The 23,091-nt window shown below is 41.9% G+C and overlaps 2 protein-coding genes across 3 annotated transcripts in view; both read right to left on the reverse strand.

Annotated features, from left to right (window-relative positions):
* Positions 1–23,091, reverse strand: part of LOC142152881 (protein diaphanous homolog 1-like) — a 418,442-nt gene that overhangs the window by 132,864 nt on the left and 262,487 nt on the right. The window lies entirely within an intron of this gene.
* DIAPH1 (diaphanous related formin 1) overlaps positions 1–23,091 on the reverse strand; it is a 91,797-nt gene that overhangs the window by 38,064 nt on the left and 30,642 nt on the right. Inside the window, exon 2 of one of the 2 annotated variants that reach the window (XM_075209939.1) lies at positions 4,896–4,922. The exons of the other annotated variant lie outside the window; for it this stretch is intronic. Within the exon in view, the coding sequence (XP_075066040.1) occupies positions 4,896–4,922 (27 nt within the window). The remainder of the gene's footprint in view (positions 1–4,895; positions 4,923–23,091) is intronic. 2 annotated transcript variants of the gene reach the window in all.

Consider the following 23,091-nt stretch of genomic DNA (forward strand, 5'->3'; position numbering starts at 1 on the left):
GAAAGTACCAAAGTTTGTTCCCAGGTAGCAGGAGGTGACAAGGAAAAGGTCTGTTTAATTGCACCTGAAAGGTGTAAACCAGGATGTGACAGGGACAGGAAATGTCTTAATATACCTTATGTAGGTAATGATGCTAATGTCACTGTGTTAGAATCAGCTAAGAATACCAACGTTTGTTCCCAGGCAGCAGGGTGTGACAGGGAACGGAAATGCCATATTATACCTGAAGTGTGTAATGATTTTAATGCCGCCCATGTTACAGTACCAGAACCTGCTGAGAGTAACCATGTTTTTTCCCAGGCACCAGGAGGTGACAAGGAAAGAGAATGTATTATTGTACCTAATGCGAATAATGAGGATAATGCCAATAACAGTATTGTGTTAGAATCCAAACCTGTCTTCACACTGACATCTTGTCATGGGATAGGGACAGCGGACATTGTTATTGCAGAAATTGGCATTAATACTGGTGTAAACATTATGCTTACTAGAAATGGGTCAGATGCCCATGTGATTACTTCTGTTGTGCTAGAGAAAGACAATGTTTCTACCCAGGTAATATGCCCAGAAGATGCTGTACAAGGTAACTGGGAGGGCGGGCAGAGTGAAGATGTATATTCTGTGCCTAAACCAGCTGCACACAGAGCTGGTGAGCATGGGGGGGAGACACCTAGTCCTGACCAACGGGAAATAGCGAGTGACAGCAATCCTTACCTTGCTGCTGGGACCTGTAGTTCGAATGTTCACCACTCAGATCTACATCTGAGTTCTGACCATTCATCTGAGTTTTCTATAGAGACAGGGGGGTCAGTGGCTAGCCCACTCTCACTTAGCCAGCCGTCTAACAGCTTAGAGGAGGTAGATGAGGGGCCCAAACTCCCTGTTACTCTACACCCCCAGATAGATGAGTCCAAGAGGGAGGGGAGCATCCTGTTCCGTAGCCCCCAAGATAAGAATTGCATAGTGTGTCCCCACCTAGAAGTGCAGTGTCAGGAATCCCAGGCCATTGTTCCCTCAGGCTTTAACTTAGAGGACATGAGAATTAGAGACAAAGTGCACACTGCAACAGGGTTGGTACATGAGAACATGACGCAGGCCCAGACAAACCAGAAGCAGTGGTATGATCCCCCTGCCATGATGATAGAGAGAAATTTTCATGATAATCTGTTGAAGGCTCCTAATGACAGTGATGCGTGTGCCCTGACAGTCTGTAGATTGCCAGATGAGGGGAAGAAGGACTTGCCATTGGATCTAGTAGCTGCAGCGCAAGGGATAGGACCCTTTAAGAATACAGAGGTTAGCCCACAGATATTGCCAGACCAGAATTCCCAGCAGTCTGAGATATGTAACCCCTTTTTAACCCTTCTCCCCAGAGAACCTATTGAGACCCGGCTAACAGCTATTCCATTTGAACCAGGTGGGATCTGTGGGAGATGGCTTGGGCTATGACCTGTCAGTCAATTCCCATGCCATCTCTTAAAAAGGGAAGGTGTCATGTGCAAGCTAATGTTTAGGCATAAATCTGCAAATATATGTTTGTGTATTACTTCCTAGAAATAGTGTGACCTGGTGCTCTTAGAAGCTGTTAGATCAATGGGTTTTGTGGATGTTAAACCACCCAGGGGGGCTGGTAGATAAGGATAGCACCTTATACCATTTATGGCAGGATGGCAAATGTGAATGCCTTTGAGGAGATCTCTTGCAAGACAATGAAATCTCACACATGTTTGGGAGGCCCCAGACAGGCCGACTGCAGAGACTGGGTTGTATGTTAATGACAGATTCAAGCTGAATAAGGGCACAGGAAAAGATCATATCATTTTCTCCAATATCATACATACCAGAGGCATGTGTGGTATGCAGATGAAGGGAAACTTAGGACCTGTTGTGTGAAGGTAAAATCATGTTCGTAAACCATACTGTTGAAAAGTTAGGACGGTGTAAAGAAAACTTGACTTAGAGGTATTCAAACAGCAAAGTCATAAGACCCTAATTTGCATTCTCCCCTCCTGTTGGTTCTGACCTCACAGGGAAGGGGGCTGGGGGCCCTGTAGCTTGACTTTAAAACTGTATTGAAAATGTAACCCTGGGTTCTTCTTCTGAGGGAGTTTAATTGAAGAGGTTCCATTTTTTCCTGCTCCTCCCGGCACCACAAACTTGATTCTAAGTGAGGTATCAATTCTGTGTTTTATCCTTTTTATTTTATAAGAAACAATTGCACTCTATTTGTATGTCATTTTATTATCTTTTTATCTTAAGCATTGTGGATGTATTTTCCATATTAAATTACACTTAATAAGTTCTAGTCTCTGTGTTCTTATGAATTCACGCGACAGTTTCGTCCAGACGCTACCTAATTGAAACTGTGCAAACCTTGTGGTTTAAGTGAACTCTGATTAAAGTAAATTGTGTTGGATTAATGCTAGGGAGAACCGAAGGCTTCCTAAATAAGAGTGTCAGCTCTTATCCGAAACAACCTTGGTGGTGGTAATTAGTATCGCAAAGCTAGTGTGTGGCATAGATAGGGAAGGATTTAATCATTTTAGACAGACCAGGTGGTTGTCTTTGTGGTTGACCCTGTGTCGCATATGCGTCACGCAGACTCAGGTGAGTGCTGTTCGTGACACCTTGAAATGAGAAAGATTGGGATCCACTGGGTTAGAGTGTAGACAAGAACAGAAAAGGAAAGAGCCAGAAGCATCAACATCAGGACTGGACAAACACCAGCAGCCTGATAGCCATGATGCCTACTGACAGTTATGCAGTGCTATGCTGTGTGTATACATATTGACTGGCTCATGAACACTAGCTTTTTATTTTGCCCACACCTAGTTCCCATAACCCTCTCAGCCTGAGGACCAGGATGGACCAAACACCCAAGTCAGGGTTTCCCAAACCCAGTCCTCAGGGTTCCCCAACAGTGCAGGTTTTCTGGATCACATGTGCCATAATTAGGACCACCTGTGGATTTCTTACAATGTGCCAGTCAGTAATGAATACACCTGTGCTCCAGCAAGGAGATATGGAAAACCTGCACTGTTGGGGAGCCCTGAGGACTGGGTTTGGGAAACCCTGGACCTAAGTAGTCAATTGGACAAGATCCAGATCTCTTCCTAATTCACTGGGGCTTGTTACCAGGGTTGGAAGGTGAACGTACACACAGGCATTGGGCTCATTTTGGGGCAGCAGACTGGAATACTGCAGACGTAGATAAAGCTGTATTTAAAACAGATCAGAGCGGCCAGGATTTCTGGCTGCCTCTCAGCCGACAGGGACAAGAATATAGTGTGCGGGGTGATGCCCCCGGTAACCCCCCTCCCCTTCTGGGACAGCCACTGCCTAGTCCAGGCCTGAAGCTGAAGAGCCTCACGCAACTACGTAAAGCAAGATTAGGACCTCCTACCCAATGGTGTTTTACAAGTAACTGCACATTGCAAACACAAAACCATTCCCCACTGTAGGCTTCCGATGCATTATGTGCAGTACAAACGTAACAATAAAAGTAATATTCCTGAAAAATCTGCTACAATACAAGTAAAACACCAATGGGTATGGCAAAACTAGAAACAATGTTCATATAAGTTGAAAACTAGAAATTCTACTAAAGAAAATAAGACCACTGACCATGTGTAAACTGTGCTCCTTGTAGTTAGTGATAAAAGCAAATTAAGTTGTTAAAGTCTTACATCTGCACGCACGCAACATACGAATATTACAAACGCATAAATAAGCAAAGCTAATGGCTGAAGTGTATGTTTATGTGCAATGAGTGGTTACAGAAAATGTTTATATTTTATTTTTATACCTTTTTCCAACATTACGATATACACTCCCTAAATTCCCCATGTGTAAACACTTTATATTTTTAGGACTTCGTTAATTGTGGGTTGTTGTTTTTTTTATATGTTTATATGTGATTTTCCACCACCAAAAAGCCATGAACACAGTGCAATATGGTGACACTATATAAATAAATGAATAAATAAATAATGTAATTATTGGAAATGCCTTCTTGCAACTTTTACAAATTACACCAAGTAATCTTTCAGGATTGTTTCAATGTCCTTAACCAAATCCCGTACATTATCTAGATCAGTGTTTCCCAAACCCAGTCTTCAGGGACCCCTAACAGTGCATGTTTTGCATATCTCCTTGCTGGTGCACAGGTGTATTCATCACTGACTGACACATTATAATTATACCACCTGTGGATCTGTTACAATTATTTTACTTGTGACCTGGAAAACCTGCACTGTTAGGGGGCCCAGAGGACTGGATTCGGGAAACACTGATCTAGACAGAGTTGTTTATCTTTGATACCCTTGGACATGACCCTGTTCATCTGTGTATTGGATAAAACTATACTCCGAGAACAATACTGTGTTGTATCCAGGGGCAACTGGAATAAACAACGTTGCAGGAAGGCATGTACAAACCTATGAAACTTCCATTAATGTGTGTTTTTTGGCAATAGTTTATGTTCATAACAGAAGATCTATAAAATGTGAAACCAGGTCATTCAATCTGTTTCTCTAAGGATAGCTTGTTTATTTGTGCATGTCGCCAACTAACAAGTGACATCATTACCTTAAGGATAGTAACGGGACACTAAAAGTAAAATATAATAACTGAAAACTGATCCACTTTAAAAATGCTTTGCATACTAGAACCTATGCTCTACGCTGTCTGCTATATTAGGATCCAAAAGTGTCCTTCAATGGGTGTACAAAGGACACATACATGTCTGATATGTTTCTGTAATATGTACATATATATTTATCAATGCTTCATTATACATTTCAGCCATAGCTATATTTGCAGTAGACGATAGGGGACACAAAAAGATGAATAAGCAGAAAAAACAAAGCCACAAAAAACACACAAAAAACACTTACCTCATCTACCATAAGACGTTTAAATGTCTGGTATAATCAAAAGATTCAAAATAAAAAAACGAGACAAAAGACAAAATCAGATGACAGCGGAAATGACCCACATATTTCACCAAACAGTAATTATACAGGAGAACGTAATTAGAAGTACACCAACATTTAGAGAGTGATTGTGAATAGACAGGGGTTCTATACAGTATGATCATGTGGATTTCATGACAACGGAACAAGGATTCCTGAGATGTACAGCTCAGAAAGTAACCCGGTAATAACCTAACAATGCAAGAGTCACTATACCAGTCCAGATGTACAATATGGGTATGCGATTGAAAGGTGTATGTTAAATTGTGTAATAAAGCACTGTAAGACCATGAGGTACTATTAGGAGTATGACCTGTGCAGAAAATTCAAAGTATGTCTATCACCGACACACTGTGTAGTCAGCCTTCTTGTGGGCTGAGCCAATATGTATCTGACAATCCAGTCCATACATTCATTAAGAACATTATTATTATTATTATTATTATTATTATGCTGCCCTACTGAAGTCAGTGCTTCATAGAATATTTATCTAGCAACAGTTTTTATAAAACGTTTACATATTGTGCAGCAGTCCCTGCCCCAGTGGAGCTTACTATCTATATTTTCCTACCACACAATTCAGGTTAGTTTAGTCACAAGGCAGTAAATCTGCCAGTAGGTCTATGGAATGTGGGAGGAAACCCACACAAACACAGGGAGAACATGCAAACTCCACAGATAGGGTCATGGTAGGAATCAAACACATGACCCCAACACTATGAGGCAGCAGTGCAAACCACTGTGCTGTACAAAGTCTCAATGATATTACTGTTCTTAGTGAAGTCAGAGCGTTCTTGGGAATATTAGTTCAGACAACAAAAACACCATATTTGACTTTGTTTAGGTGATGGATGAACTTGTTTTTCTCCTCTGGTGTATTCGTACCTGATGTCATTTTAAAAGTTTGGTACCATACTTCAACTACTCCTGGAGATTTTTGCTACTTGCTAAATTTGTTGTGTTCTCAGTTACACATCCAAATAAATATTCCTGGATTTCTTGTTTCTACAATTGCAGTAAACAAAGCATTCCACAAGAGGGCATGCCAATCCCATCGTTGTAAACTTATCCGGGACACTTACATGGGGAGCAAATATTAGATAAAACAGAACAAATAAACTAACACCATTGTAAGTATAGTAAGAACAATTCAAAACACAAGGCTCACAAACACATTTACCAAAAAAGCTTAATGATGCAACAGAACATTTCCTAATGTGCCTATGTTGTGAAGTTTAGGTTACAAAACCCACCACACATCTGATAAATTGCTGTCATTCTGCATAATGCGCAGAACAAATCATTTCCAGAAACGGTTGAACCATTTCCTGCCATGCAAAGCTTCAACTTAAAATATGATATGAATTAAATCGGAGGGCCCAGGTCTATAAATGAACAGATGATTTGAAAAGTCAACTGTTTAACAGCTCCGCCAAGACCTTATTACATTCAGACTTTCATATACAGCAGTATTGGCTGGATGTCACAGTGAGAGAATCCGCTCCTTGGCTCCCCCAAACTCTGAACCTTCAGGACAGAGGGCTGAAAATGTGGGGTACTAGAGCACAAACAATACAGGTAATGATCACACTGTACAACAGCTGCTGCTTCTGCGTGTGGTCATCTGGCTGGAACCTGGGTCACTGACAACCTGGTTCCAATTACATAACAGTGGTGAGGACTATGCTGTTAATAAATATACAGAACACAGAGGGAAAAGGTGCTAATCTGGCCTGTGAATGTTATACGAGGAGAAAACGTACCCTATTGTATATCACTGACTTGCACATAATTTTTGTAATTGTTTAGTACAAGAAAGAATTACAAAAAGTTATTCTACCAAGGCAGAAACATTTTCTTGCATTTAAAATGTTGTGGCATCATCATCATTTATTTATATAGCGCCACTAATTCCGCAGCACTGTACAGAGAACTCACTCACATCAGTCCCTGCCCCATTGGAGCTTACAGTCTAAATTCCCTAATATAGACACACACACACACACACACACACACACACACACACACACACACACACAGAGAGACGAGAGACTAGGGTCAATTTTTTATAGCAGCCAATTAACCTACCAGTATGTTTTTGGAGTGTGGGAGGAAACCGGAGCACCTGGAGGAAACCCACGCAAACACAGGGAGAACATACAAACTCCACACAGATAAGGCCATGGTCGGGAATTGAACTCATGACCACAGTGCTGTGAGGCAGAAGTGCTAACCACTAGGCCACTGTGCTGCCCACATATTACACAGCACTAAAGATTTAGGGAATCCTGATACAGATCACATACAATGACATGAAACATAGAGGTAAGGTAGGTCCTAACCAAACAAGCTTACAATCTAAGAGGTGCAGAGGGCACTATACAGAAAGTAGGAGAACATAGACCACAGCTAGTGGAAAAAGTGTGAGTAGCTGCTATAGCGCAGAGCTGGCATAAGAACAGGGATTATGTAGACGCAGAATAAAAACGGGTTTCTGTGTAAAGATTTTGAAGTTTGGTAGAGACCATAAAAGGAGAGACACATGGGAGAAATCCTGCTTGAGGAGCATGGGAAGATTACAATGTCACTGGAGGAGCATGGGGAGTAACTGGGAGGGGTGAGTATTATAGTTGGAACTGGAGTTTAGGGAGTGACTTGAAGGCAAGGCTTAAAGCTTTAAATATTATTCTGAAGTTTATGGGATCTATTACATGTTCTATAAATATCAAATTAAAAACTAGCTTGATACTTCAAAGCAACAAAAACCTACACATACATATTATAAACACAATTAAAAAATAACTCCAAACAACTTGCTTGGTATTGTGAATGAATAACTTCCAATGGGCTTTATTGAGGGGAAAAAATGCTAATGTCTTCACCCTTATAAATATTTTATTACTTTTACAATAAAATATTCTTAAGGTTACAGATATGTTTACAGCTGTTTATTTCCATCTCGCTAGTTCTTTAGAGAACTAGTCACATGGATCAGCTCTCTTGTATACAAATACTGGTCCTCTCCAGGAACCAACTTTCTCCACTGGATAATTGTATCAATAACACTATTTACTGTTGTTTCTAAAGCAGCACAAATCAACTCAGGACCTTCTAGACAAAGACCTGAATCATTATATTTGGTATGACCCAGGTGAGAGTATATTTGTACATACTGTGCAAAACGAAATATAATGGAACTTGTTGGAGCACATATTATAACTGGAGGATCAGAGCTGTTGAACATAGTATCTTTACATGTTCATCTCCATAGAGAAGCCAGGTCATATCCAGATACACAAGAAACACACATGTACAGCTGCATTGGTAGAATGCTTTCACATTATCTTAATCAATGTTTCTACTAGTGTATTTGGCTTTGTTTAGTAAAAAACCCTTTTGGCTGGATTTGACCAACTAGACACCTCCCACATCTCAATTCCGGCAAATAATTAGCCCAAGCATCATGTACATACATGTGCTATGGTTATCTTTAAGCTAAGTACATACTCTCCCCAAAGAGGACTTTACAAATGAAACATTTAAAGAATGAAGGGGTCTTCTAAAAACATCACATGCCTTAATGACAACAGGGGACCTATAGGACACGGGTACCTGCGTAGAATAAGATGCTGTAGGCATAACCACTAGATTCTGCCATTTCACTAGTAGTTTAGAAAATCAAGCTAAACATATAACTGCTTGCTATTGGTTACAGCAGTGGTTCCCAAACTTTTGCAGTTCGCGGCACCCTTAGAGCCTCCATAATTTTTTCAAGACACCCCCTCCAAAATAATTACAGAGAAGTCCTGTTTTATAAGTAGCTGGGTCAAAAACGTAATAAGTATTTAGGTCAGGACAGAAATACTTATTTAGTTGTATGCAAAAATACACATAAAGCCAAGGGAAGAGGAAGAAAAACTACCAATCAGGATGCTGGATCCCGGCCGCCGCCAGATTGGTAAGTTATTTTTTGTGTTTGTTTGTTTTTTCCCCTCTTCCTGTCCACGGTACCCCTGTGACAGCGCCCCAGGACCCCTGGGAGCCGCGGCGCACAGATTGGGAACCTAGGGGTTACAGCATCTTTTAATGCACACTAGGTATCACATTGCTTTACTTTCTGACTAAATATATTGCAGATAGCTACATCCTAACAAAGCTCCGCAGCATCTTCAGACACCTGCTGGAGAAATAGTTGTAACCAGGGTTCTTTTCTGCATATCTGGTGGATTGGTCCCAAAATACAGTCACTCTGGAGGGACAGATTATTCCTGGCCTCCAACATCATCAACTCACAGATTCCCCATGATCCTAAACATATACTGCTCCTCTTGCAAAATCCCAGATTTCCCCAAGCACACCCACAAGCAGTTCAGGCACAACATAAGCGCAGCAACATGTCAGCTGCTGTCATTATTATGGCGCCTGTATTGGTTAGAGTATTTTACAAGCAATCTGAGAACCTCCTCTCTATCCTTCTATAAAGTCTGGGCTCCTTGGACCTCTTTCCATAATTTGCAACCTAGCCTCATGCTCACTATCGCCAACGCTCGATTCCCTAAAATCCGCTAGCTAAACCACTCTCTCTGGGGTTTCTGTTTTAATTATCTAAGTTAATTGCGCCACCAAATTCCTTGCTACCAATTTAATTATCTGGTAATGACACTATTAATTTTATTGTATTACTATATTGTTATGTTTTTGGTGATCTCCTAAAAGAAAAACATATTGCACATGTATAGTAAATATGTATCCAGTCTAATATAACTTGTACACAACAAAGTTACGTCCATACAGATACCTTTCTCCAACACTCAGGGACTGGTGGAACGTTAAGGAGAGCGAAACATCTCCACATTTGCACCTGCTAAAATTCGTATTGCACACTGAATATGAACATTAGTGTGGCCCATATTTTGTACAATAAATATTGAAAGGTTCAGTAAACGTTGTAAGTAAATACCGGATGTAAAGCTTTCGGTGTCTCTTAGTTCAAAGATAAACTAATACCATTTTAAACACGTGACTTTACATTTTAATAAGATATAGGCTCATAAGAGGCGTCAGAGTGAAACAATTATAAAAGCTTAATTAATACCTTGCAATGCTTTACGTGAATCCTATTATTAAATCTCAATCATCTACAATTTCATAGAAAATATTAATTACAGAGAGGAAGCAGACTGCATAAAGACAAATAATATTTATGGGTGTATAATTAGAGTCTAAACTCTTCCTGTAGCACTGAGCAACATCGTTTAATAATCTACCTCTGTATTTGTTTGCTTTGGGCAAGGGGAGCTGGGGGAGGGAGGTAGACAATTGTTTTTTTTCCTTAAGTGGAAAGCGATGGGTATATCAAAACTACTGCAACTCGTGACTAACATTTTTTCTCAGTGTAATTTGCGAATCATAAACCCAAACAAGTCAAACGTAAATACAGGCCATAGGATAGCCAATTTATAAATGGAATAGTTCATGACTACTGCAAATTCACAGAAGCACATTTGTTAAATTGTTTTTTTAATATGATAAGCCAAAAATTATGTGTTTCTAATGACTTCTCGCTGAGGGTAGGTATTATGTTTTATTAATGCTCTGTAAAGATGTTAAGGTGGATCTGATTAGCTTCCGAGCACTACTTTCTAATCAGTCTTCACCTCCATTCCGTCTGGTTGTCCCCGGTTTCAGAGTGGGTGGGGATAGCAGAACCTGGAGCCACTTGGATCACAGCAGCACAGAGTATATCAGCATATGACTGTGCTGAGGGGCGGGTAGAACTGTATATGATGGGGGCTGTGGCAGGAAACCACAGAGTGACAGATAGTGGAAGGAGCAACACAGAAAAGTGAAGAGAGACTCTTGTCAAATTCATCTCTATATGTACAGTAGTACAGATACATTGATTACTAAACATCCTATTTAAAAACTGTGTATAATACTGTATAATAATGTGAGTCACAAAGGAGTGAATGGCAAATAAACCATTTATGGTAAGTTTTACATAGAGTGTGCAAACCTTCTTGTTCATTCTCCTCCCCTATGTAACTATGTTCCTTATAGTATTCCATTACTAAAAGCTATATAGCAGGAAACTAGTCCACACACCTCCTAACCCCCTCTTCCCAACCCAAGTACCATAGAATCCTTCCTGCTCTAACACAAGAAATATGCAGTCTCAGTCACATCAACATTACTTGTGATGAGAGAAAGGGTGTGGGGCTAAGTAAGAGTGAGACAGGAAGTACAGTCTGATTGCTCATGTAAATGTGCAAACAGCCAGGAAACCACCAGTTAATGCTTCCAAAAAGTGTTTGTTCCCTTTAGTCAAGTGCCAAGTGTATTTCCCATGAGATATTAAATGTTTGCTTTTAATTCTGCTAAATTGTCCTATTATATACACTTTACTGCAGACACAGATGTACAAGACTTATAACATCAACTGGGTGGAAGAAGACAATAACACCACATTTCTACCACCACCAATGAGGAACACTGTTTCAGCGTAAAGTAAGAGCGCATTCTAACATTCCCATAAGCCTAATAAAAAATAAATAAATAAGAAAATCACTGGAAACCAAAATTATATTCCTATCTAGTTCTAGGCAGGGTTAAATAATGGAATCTTTGTGTTCTATTCATGATGATTTATATATTTAGTCCATGAAGGAAACAAGCATTTAACTAAAAAGGAAACATATGTAACAGTAACAAGCAAAGAACAAATTCCATTCCTACAGCGTGTCCCAGTTCATAAGCTGCAAACTAGTTTTCTACCCAGATCTTTGCCTTTATTACCATGAAATATAGCTGCCTTATATTTCAATTACAAAACATATAGTATAAATTATAATAAGTTGTATAACATTATTATAATGTCCAGAAAGACAAACATTGTAAGCAAAGTACTTCTACTGGCAAAGCCCAAGACCTACGGAGTCCCTAATTCCTACAGGTCTCCATCCAACTAGGCCTGAGCACATGACAACTGATTAAGGATCCTGTGGAGAAAGAATGAAGTTCCACAAACAGAATTAGGATCTTTGTAAGCAGCTGACCCATTGATGATTTACAATATGAGGCCTCCAATAGCAATGCAATATCAACCCAGTTATACCCCATTCATACTGCACCAAAATCCCGGGTTTTTGCCGGGGCGAGCTCAAACGACCCGGGTCTTGGTGCAGTATGAATGGTACAACCCGGGATTTATCGAGGGGTAATTCCCGGGTCGGACCCGGGTTGCCTGCACTATATGAATGGTGCAACCCGGGTTTTTCAACCCGGGTTCACAGAAAACAAGCTGATTGGCTGTCTGCCTGTCTCTGGAGGATGATGTCATCGGTGGGAGCCCGTGGAAGATTCGAGAAGGAGTTTAGGAGAAATGGTGGAGTGCAGATCAAGCTGAAGCAGAATCGGAGTTTGTTAGAGAAAATTGCTTTTATTTCATCATTTATTTTGCATCATCTTTATGGGTCAAAAAACCAGTCACCTTTCAATGACATCACCATTTTTCAGCCAATGAAAACTGCTCTGGTGATGACTCCCACAAATTGCCAGGGCACAGACTTGTGCAGTATGAATGGGGTCAACCCAGGAAATTCCCGGGTCCGAGGTGCAGTATGAATGGTGTTTGAGCTGGGACGCTCCGAGCCCCGGCAAAAACCCGGCTTGAAAAACCCGGGATATTGCCGGGGCGGCAGTATGAAAGCGGTATAATATGCTTTGAGCCAGTGGAATGAAATTAAAATATATAGTATGATTCAATTTAAAGTACAGATCAGTTATCTAGATGAGAGTTTGGCCAAGTGAGTTTTTCTGGGTTGGATTACTGTGAATATCACTAAAAATGTGTCTGGGCAACAGGTAAACTTTAAAGCACAAGTTACAAAGAACGATGAAATAAAAACAAAAATAAAAAAACTAAACTGATTCTCAGCCATATAACTTAACACTACAATTCACTAACAAATGTATAAAAGGTTTCCCCTCCTAGCCACATAGAATAATGAGCCCAGAGGAAATGATGATCCTTCAATTCAAATAAAACCTACAAAAGAAAGAGAGAGACCCTATTACCAGCACTAGATACCGTACCGAAGAATCTCACCATCCCTTCACTGCCCTTTTATGTTCTTCCCATCCCAGCTCTTTACATAAGGGTCCCATATTTTCCTTTAAGACATGTGTAAGACTGAAATAACAATGTATGCTGTACACAAGTGTAAAAAGATTGAGTGTGTCGTTATTCATAAAGATTAGCCCTCAATGCATGAATCAGCAGCTGGCATGCTAAATGCAGGAGTACATTACACAAGAGATCTGTTGTACAACAGGGCGATAGGATGTCACAAAGTGTGTAACAGCAGGAATGTTCCTTATACCTTGTTCCAAACTAATTATGGGTAAAAGTTCTACTTTCAAATGTCAGGACTAATATCTGTAAAAGCAGCATTTTCCCCAGGACATATTTTCTGTGTGATCCACCCAGATGTGTTAACATGTCACCAAGCTCTTGGAGTCCTTATCATAGGACAAACCATTCTTTATCTTATTATAATAAGCACTGTGTGGTCAAACATGCTCTGTGTGCTGCAGTGCTCACTTACCACCAGTCTGACCAGTCCAAGCAGTCAGAGGTTAGGCAGACAGGCATGAGGCATGAAAAAAGTATATAAAAAAAAAAAAAAAAGAAGTGTGTCGTGTCCAGTCCAGCCAGTAAGTAAGTGGGCAATAACCTCTGGAGTCTTTATAAATAATATAAGTGTTGGCAAAAAAAAGCCAACATTTAATTCTTTATTATTGCAAAATATAACCCTGCCCCTACCCGGCTACTTCTTAATGCCACCCAGCTAGCAAGTTTCTGGGGAGAACACAGAAAGTATTTGGGTCATACAGATATAACATTACAAAACATCATTAGTTTGCAGAGTGGTACAAAGGCCTACACTGTCAGTACACAGCTGTGTTCAAAACTGAACTAGCTGAAAATCCGAATCAGCCAGAGCTGCCTTAGAGCATACGGAGACATCATGCGACCACATCTACCACCCGTCCCCAACCACATCAGATGCAGGTTGGGATAGGTGGTCTTGTCGTCATTTTGTGGCTAAATAGGTCTACTATAGTCTAAGCGGCCAAACAAATTCCACACTATAAACTAATGTGTATAAATAGTGTTAAAAAGCAATTCTCACTGATTTTACTAGTTTGAGTCTGAGGAGTTGAATGTGATTTTTAATTTAATTTTTAGGTCTGAAATGGCAATTACATGGCATGTGAAAATCATCCTAAATGTTAGGAATTATCAATTCATCCCATTTGTTTAGGAAAATATTTTTAGACTTGATTCACAATGGACATTGGAGTTTGTATGTTCTCCCCATGTTTGAGTGGGATTCCTCCGGGTGCTCCGGTTTCCTCCCACAATCCACAAACATAATAGTAGGTAAATTGGCTGCTATCAAACTGACCCTAGTCCAGCGGTTCCCAAAGTGTGCGCCGCGGCTCCCAGGGGTGCCGCAGCGCTGTCACTGGGGTGCCGCGGGCCAGACATAGAAAAAAAGAAAGAACACAGAAACTTACCAATCCACCGGGCACCGGGACCCAGCAGCCTCCTCTCTCCCGCAGCTGTCACTGAATATCGACGTCAGTAACAGCTGCGGGAGAGAGGTGGATGCTGGGTTCCGGTGCCCGGCAGATTAGTAAGTTTCTGTGTTCTTTCTTTTTTTCTATGTCTGGCCCGTGGCAGAGGAGTGAGAGGGAGTGTGACAGCGGAGGGGGACATTGTTTTCATTGTGCGCTGGGAGATCTCTGGTGTCTGTGGGATGCTTTGAGTGAGCAGAAGAGGTACAGCAAAAGGTACCTTCTCCTAACGTGGCATCCCCTCGTGAGGGGACCGATCACTTCCATTACAGGTAGTGGCTGGGATCCAAGTGCCAGCCAGTGCCATTGGGCACCTGGACAGTCACTTGACTGGAATGACTGTTCAAAATCAGTGAGCCCCTGGAGCTGTGCCCTGCCAAGGAGGACTTTGGTGCAGGGTCCCTAGTCCCAGGGAGGTCAGGTGGGGGATTCCTTGTTTAAGCAGCCCCACTCTATGCATGGGATAGTATGTAGGGGGGAAGGTCGATCCTTACATGACTTACTCTGAAGTTTTTGTCTGTTTTGCAGTCCACTTTCAGTTTGTCATTGTGCAGTGCAGCTCTCCTTTCTATCTCCCTTCATCATTCCTATTATGTCAGATAAGGGGAGTATGTCCATGTAGTCGTTACTCTAGATTGGGTAGGGTGATAGGGGGACAGCGGGGCAGAGGGGGGACACGGCGTGAGAGAGGGCAGAGGAGGGAGACACGGCGTGAGAGAGGGCAGAGGAGGGAGACACGGCGTGAGAGAGGACAGAGGAGGGGGGGGCGGCGTGAGAGAGGGCAGAGGAGGGGGGGGCGGCGTGAGAGAGGGCAGAGGAGGGGGGGCGGCGTGAGAGAGGGCAGAGGAGGGGGGGCGGCGTGAGAGAGGGCAGAGGAGGGGGGACGGCGTGAGAGAGGGCAGAGGAGGGGGGACGGCGTGAGAGAGGGCAGAGGAGGGGGGGCGGCGTGAGAGAGGGCAGAGGAGGGGGGGCGGCGTGAGAGAGGGCAGAGGAGGGGGGGCGGCGTGAGAGAGGGCAGAGGAGGGGGGGCGGCGTGAGAGAGGGCAGAGGAGGGGGGGCGGCGTGAGAGAGGGCAGAGGAGGGGGGGCGGCGTGAGAGAGGGCAGAGGAGGGGGGACGGCGTGAGAGAGGGCAGAGGAGGGGGGACGGCGTGAGAGAGGGCAGAGGAGGGGGGACGGCGTGAGAGAGGGCAGAGGAGGGGGGACGTCGTGAGAGAGGGCAGAGGAGGGGGGACGTCGTGAGAGAGGGCAGAGGAGGGGGGACGTCGTGAGAGAGGGCAGAGGAGGGGGGACCTCGTGAGAGAGGGCAGAGGAGGGGGGACCTCGTGAGAGAGGGCAGAGGAGGGGGGACATCGTGACAGAGATGGGGGGACAGCGTGACAGAGAGCAGAGGAGGGGGGACAGCGTGACAGAGATGGGGGGACAGCGTGACAGAGAGCAGAGGGGGCAGTGTGAGAGAGGGCACTGTGTCTGGATGCAGAGGGGGCATTTTGCATACAACTAAATAAGTATTTCTGTCCTGACCTAAATACTTATTACAATTTTTTGACCCAACTACTTCTAAAACAGGACTGCTCAATAATTATTTTGGATGGGTGCCTTTAAAAAATTTGGCGACTCTAAGGGTGCCGCGAACTGCAAAAGTTTGGGAACCACTGCCCTAGTCTGTCTGTCTGTGTGTGCGCGCGCTAGGGAATTTAGTTTGTAAAGCTCTATTGGGGCAGGGACGGATGTCAGTGTGATCTCTGTACAGCACTGCGGAAGTAGTGACACCAGATAAATAAATGATGATGATTAGCTGCTCAACTACCTCCCAGCTTCCCAATTTAGGCGGGACAGACAATTCTGGAGGACCGCATTGCATCACAACAGTTAGGACTTTTGTCCCTGCTGCTGGGAGCGTTGATAGGCATGTCCTGCTCAGTGGCTGTCACATGACCAGGGAGGGTGGCAGTGGTCAAGCACTTCTGGCCACACCCCCGTTACACTGTAGTCTGGACACGCCCCTTCTGCAGGCAGAGTCGGGTGTTTTGATTCAGAAAAACTACATATTTAGCAGTAATGTACTCAAGATTAACCAAGGGCATGCTGGGATTAGTTGACGGACAATGGACAATTTACAAAGACATTAGTATGTATAAAAGAATATTAATGCACTACATGGCCTTTCCAGACAATAGTAGTAAATGAGAAGGTGCAATATGATGGCTTCCAAAGATGAGTGAAAATGAAATATACAGGCAAGTCCTGTCCGCTGTATACAAAACAGTATAATGTTTTACAGACTATTTATGACAAAATAAACCCAGCTTCTAATAAAGTATTTCCTTTGGTAACGGCTATATCTATTAACATCAGCTATATTCTAAATGTTAGCTTAAAGAAAAACATTGATCTACAATAACATATATTGCACAGCTAATTCATTTTACTGTTTTTTGTACGGTAAGTGACTTTTGCAAATTACTCACAGCACAAATAAAGGTTCAGTAGGAGTGTTGGTGACATTTACACACAATGTAATATTGTTTCCAGTGGTTAAAGAGGACAATATTTAAAAGTACAAACTGGTTTGTCAATCGTCCTGTGGACAGTATCTAAATATATAATTAAAATGTAATATAGTCCATGCTCTAATCTGCAGGTTACACAATTGGCAAAGTATCCTACTGACTTCCACCCATAGTTACCATTAGAAACAAGGAACTATTGGCCTGATTCAACTGGGTGGAACTTTTATTGTAAAGCTCTGGTATCATGTATTTGGCAGGCCGGCTGGGTGTGTGCCAGACCATAAAGGGATACTGTTCTTTTTGTTCACCTTTAAACACCTTGCAAAAATTTTAATGCAACCATAAATAATGTTTGCACATTGCAACTAAATGTTATGTTAAATTAGTAAAATGTTCCCACAAAGCAGGGCACCTTTGATTAATTCGGAGAGGTTGTAACTTCATGAATGTAATTAGCCCTACACATATATTAATCACTACCAGCACAGAGCATGCTGGGATTTGCAGTTCTACCACAGCTGAGATTTACAGGTTATCAAAGTATAATGTGTATATATGTATGCAGGGCTTGTATGCATGTCGCCCCCGTCAGCCCTTGTGGGCTGACGTAGGGGACATCCGAGAGCCCATAACAGCGCCCAGCGACTACTGCTGTAACTGTAATCTTTTGGGGTCCGGAAGAACTCAAACACACTGCCAGCATTCAATCATGCTGCTCCCAAAGCATCACCCGTATTGACATGGTGACGTGCAAGTTGCTAAGACAAGGATTAGTTTCCCCAGGTACAAGCAGAGATATTTCTGCAGATAAGAGCTGTCAGACATGGCTGGTGCCATTAGTTATATTGAGTGTCTCACCGGGACTGTTTAATGGAATTTGGAGTCATGGCTGCCCTACTTTTCTTTCTTCTGCATGGACTTGTCAATTAAAAGCAAAATAAAAATAAAAAGAATTACACTTCCCCAAGCAAACTTTTACTAACTCAAAACCTAAAACACAAGATGTTTTATATAAAAGCGCCCCTAGTAATCTTAATGGTCCCATACACTGACAGAACATTTGTTGTGCAGATACTACTGTTGTCTATCAATATCACCATGCCATTATATGGGTGGTTATAGATGAGCATATCCAGTTGTACACTCAGAGTACAGACTTGGCTGCACACATATGCAGGTAAATAAGGCTGGGTACACACTACAGTGTTTTCAGCCGATTACTGGGTTAATCAGATGATAAAGTACCGGTTGGCCAATATTGCATTAGTGTGCACACTGCAACAATGAACGATAATCGTTCCAAAGCACAACATATCGTTTTACTTGATTTTACAACTGAACTAGAAATCTCGATCAACGATGGAATGATCTCATTCCAATTCTGCAGTGTTTATGCACTCACGATCAGGATCTCCGTAGGGTTTACAGAATCAAGATCTTTTTAGCTGATGGTTATGACAGATCTAAAAGGTAAATGTTGTAAGACGTGTAAAATGTGTACACATTAATCACCATGCTGATTTTTTTTTTTCTTGTGCCAGTTGTTGGTAAATTTGTTATAGATAACACATTGGGAGAAAATATCTGTAGTGTGTACCCAGCCTAAGATAGCTCTAGCCATAATTTAATGAAGGGTGTTGATCAACCTCATTTTCTGCCAATCCTGACCGACATCTGACATTTTGTGTACATATATTTGTGAATGTTATTTACAAAAGGCTGGCAACACATTTGGCCTGACTGCCATGTGTCTTATCACAGGAAGCCACATGTCATGTGGTCAACTGATAACCATATATAACCATATACTGATGCAGTCAGTGACCGAGCAGATGTTTGTGTGGGTCCGTAAATAATTGGACAAAATTATGAAAGTCACCCCGTGTGGCCAGCAAGAGTTCATTAAACTTCATGTGCAATTGTTTATTCTGAACTGTGAAAAACTAAATGACATGCATCATGTCAATATAACCCTGGCCATTAATTCATCTTTACTTTCCTAAGAGAAAAAACTACAAGGGAAATGTAAAAAAAAAAAAAAAAAAAAAAAAAAAAAAAGAGGTATTCAAGCCACAAGCAATTAAACATTACAACCATTCAAGCAGGACAAAATGGCATCAACTCAATTATGTGAACCAGATTTCAAATGTCACACTGGTCTAAAACAACATCCAGCACCAAGCAGTGAAGATATGGAACAGAGCGGAGCCAACGCTGTACGCTTGCAGCCTGGCAAGCTCATATTCCGTTCCCCTGACCGGTTATCCAATTAGAGAACAATGTGGCATTCAGGCAGCTACTTCTACTAACCAATGAACCAGTCTGCTTGGCCTACTTATGAGAAAACAGGAAAGTGATGTCCAACTCATCTTCAGATTAGCATGTCTAAGACAGGGAGGCAAGTCCTCTTTACACAGACACTGCCAGTGTTCCCACAGACAAAGTCAAGTGTGTTCTTTACCACGAGTATAATCCAGGCACGTGAGAAATGTTTATCAACAAGACATACACAGCTTGTACACATACAGCAACACTTCATGCTACAGGACATGGAGAGCTTTCAGCCCTTGAACAGGATCGAAGACTTAAACAAATAATTCATTGAAAAGACAAGATCTCCAGTTAAAGATACACATGTATGGGAATTTGTATGCATTTGTGAAAACTGATAATAAAAGGTCTTGTGTAAGGCGACACTCTCTTCACGGACTTATAGATTCCACACTGGATTTCTCCATTCCATCTACAGATATCCTCTACAAGTCATGTTTTAAAGATTTCCCACTGTGGAATCATAGGGGATAATTGATGATCTCGTCACACGGAGGAATTCATTTGTGTATGAATAAAAACAATCGGAAAAAAACCAAAAGAAAAACAGATTTACTTGGTAGCAAATTTCCCATCTACAGTACTTGTACCCCTCATTAGCTATTCTGTGGGGGTTCCTCCCCTAAGCTGCTCACCATTGCCTTGTATTCAGTGCCACTTCCTGCTGTCATTGAAGAGAAGTTCCTGCACAGAATCTCTGGGGGAGACAGTTGATGCATAGGGAGGCTTGCAGTGAATGGACACAAATCTTTTATTACAAATCTGGAAGTTATTTCAAACAATTGGACAAGCAACACTTGCTGTTTCTGTGCGTCATGGCTTCTCTACTTCTTGTATGCGCTATGACATGACATGCTGTCACTCTAAGTTAGCATTGTATCAAAAAGTCCAGAAATAGAATAACTATGGCTAACCATTGCCGTGTAGTGGATAGAAAGCAGGTTATATGAGGTCATATAGCACTTTCCCTTCCATTAATCTATAGTGCATTCTTGCATAAAATACATTTGATGTAGTAGGTTTTTATTTAGTACATTTGGATAAGCATACAAATGCCTTAGGGAAAAAAACAAAGCAAAACTGGACAGGATGACCAGATTACTCAGAGATACATACACCTTATCCATCATAAAAGCATGTTATTCAGGGAAGATCCAATGCATATTAGGTAATAAAAGTGCTTCACTGCTGGAACACTTTAAAAAGTAAACAACTAGTTGCATCCCATAGTTAAGTATGGCCAAAGGATGTCTGAGGTCAGGGTAACCACACACCCAACAGGGGAAGAAGGCACTAAAACATTTACATCTCTACATACTAACTGCATTTCATACCTGACCGATTGTGTCAGTTATCTAAGATGTTGGAAGAGATAACGACATGTACACAGAGAAATATCTAACTAATGACTGCTCATTGTATTACAGAAGATAACTGTGTCACATGGGGTTTCCCAGGTACAAAAGCATAACATATAAACAGAGTTTGCATACATATTTTCCTGTGTTTATTATATCAGCGCTGCTCACACGATCATGCCTCCATCCTCAGGAATGCATGCACCTTGCACTGCGCAGCCAATCCCTGGTATGCATGTTAGTGTGCACTGACCTCTAGTAGGAATGTGTGCAGAATTGTGGTAGTGTCACACGGCTCTAGGCACCAGCAAGCTGGATACACAAGCTTAAAATCACAGGAGACCAGAACTCCAGAGGCACAATTTCTATAATACAGTGTGAATGAAAACAAGCACATTTCTATACTCCCTCCTCTCCCCCCCTGGGGGTCTCCCTATAATCTGTGCCCTCCCTCTTGGGCTCCGTCGTATGCAGACCTTCCCCTCTCCCCTCCCCCGCCCTTGCTATGCTTTGAGCTCACAGAGTTACTGTGCTTATTGTTTACTGTACTGTGCTGTCTCTCCTTGTATTGCAATTTCGTTTGTCCCTGTACGGCGCTACGGACACCTAGTGGCGCCCTATAAATAAAAATTAATAATAAAAATAATAAAAAATATACTGCAGTATGTCACAATCACAAGCCGATTCAGTACTATTTATATAGCACCTACATATTAAACAGCACTTTACAGAGAATATGAGGTCAGTCATTCTCATCAGTCCCTGTCCCAGTAAAGCTTACAATCTAAATCCACTACTAAATAGGGGGGTGGTGTACAGAGATTATTTTTGCCAGAGGCCAGTTAACCTGACAGTATATCTTTGGAGAACTTTGAGGAAACACATGCAAGCACAGGAAGAATATACACAGATAGTGCCCTAGTCCAAATCAAACCCATGGCCCCAGAGCTGTGAGACAGCAAAGCTAACCATTGTGCCACTGTGGCTGGATTGGCTTACTTCACCACGCGTCTGTGGGGGAAGAGGATGAAAGGATGTTCTTCTTTCAGAGTTTATCTGGGTTTCTTTCTCACAGTCAGTAACTGACTGCTACTGACCACTCCTACTGGTGTCACCTTGCCACCAGACACTCGCCAACTGCAAATGCCAACTGCACAACAGTTGTAGGAGAATCTCACTGCCTCCACTAGGCTCCATCACGGCACCTAGAACCGCATACTTCTGGGTAGCTGGTATAGCTGCTGCGGCGCCTCTTTGCTGTGGGTTGCCTGGTACCCCCTGACTGCTTACTATGGATCAGGACTGCTGGGTAGCAGGCGGAGCATTGATACAAAGATGATGGGTTCAACACAGGACAGCCGGGGAACGGATTAGAGTGTCTCATCTGTTAGTCACAGGATACAGCAGGCAATAGGCATCAGGCAGAATCTTCAAGCAGTTATGTTTATTGCTCAAGGGACCAGACAAGGACCTTTACACACCAGTTAGAGGTACTAGTGGTCTCCAGACGATAAGATGGCATGCAATTGAAATACAAAATACAGCTTTTATATATGACTTCTGACACACAAATTGGCAGGGTGTAACCCAGCCCCCTGATCCTAGCTGGCACCACAAAGTCTGAGATATTACATCTGATGTTTAAGCATCTTGGATTTAACATAATTTAAAATGAGCAAACTTCAATCTGTGATTTCCTAAAACACTTGTTGCTGCATTATTCATGTAGTTCACCTATCTCTTTAAACAGGACAGGATAAAAAGGTAACAACCCTTTACTGTGTATTCAGGCTAAAAAAGATGTGTAGGTCACTCACATGGAGACATAATTAGCATGAGATTTCTCTGTTATATAAACAAATTTCCTCTAATATATGCCTAATGCATTAGGCAACAAAATATCTGATTTGGAGATACCAGACAGGCTTTAATATTTCCAAAACCAATCATTTAATACGAGCAGCAAGAATTCCAGTATGACTGGCAGTGGGTATAGAGTATACATTTTAACCATTGCTCCACTTGCTAGGATTTATGCTCAGTTTTATAGTTACATCCTTCTGATCAGATTGCAGTTCAGTGGTGGGTAACAGACTAGTCATGGGCCACACAAAATCCTTAAAATAGACAGACTAACCCTTTTATCTTCAATCTACTGCTTAAAGATTTGAATTTTACAAAGGGAGAACAATTCAGTCATATAGTCTGTGCAACAGGTTGTCAATGCTTGGATAGCTATGTTCTCCGCTTAGGTCACCTATCACTGGCCTAGAACA

This window comes from Mixophyes fleayi, chromosome 4 (assembly GCF_038048845.1).
Source record: "Mixophyes fleayi isolate aMixFle1 chromosome 4, aMixFle1.hap1, whole genome shotgun sequence".
In the NCBI taxonomy this organism is placed as follows: domain Eukaryota; kingdom Metazoa; phylum Chordata; class Amphibia; order Anura; family Limnodynastidae; genus Mixophyes; species Mixophyes fleayi.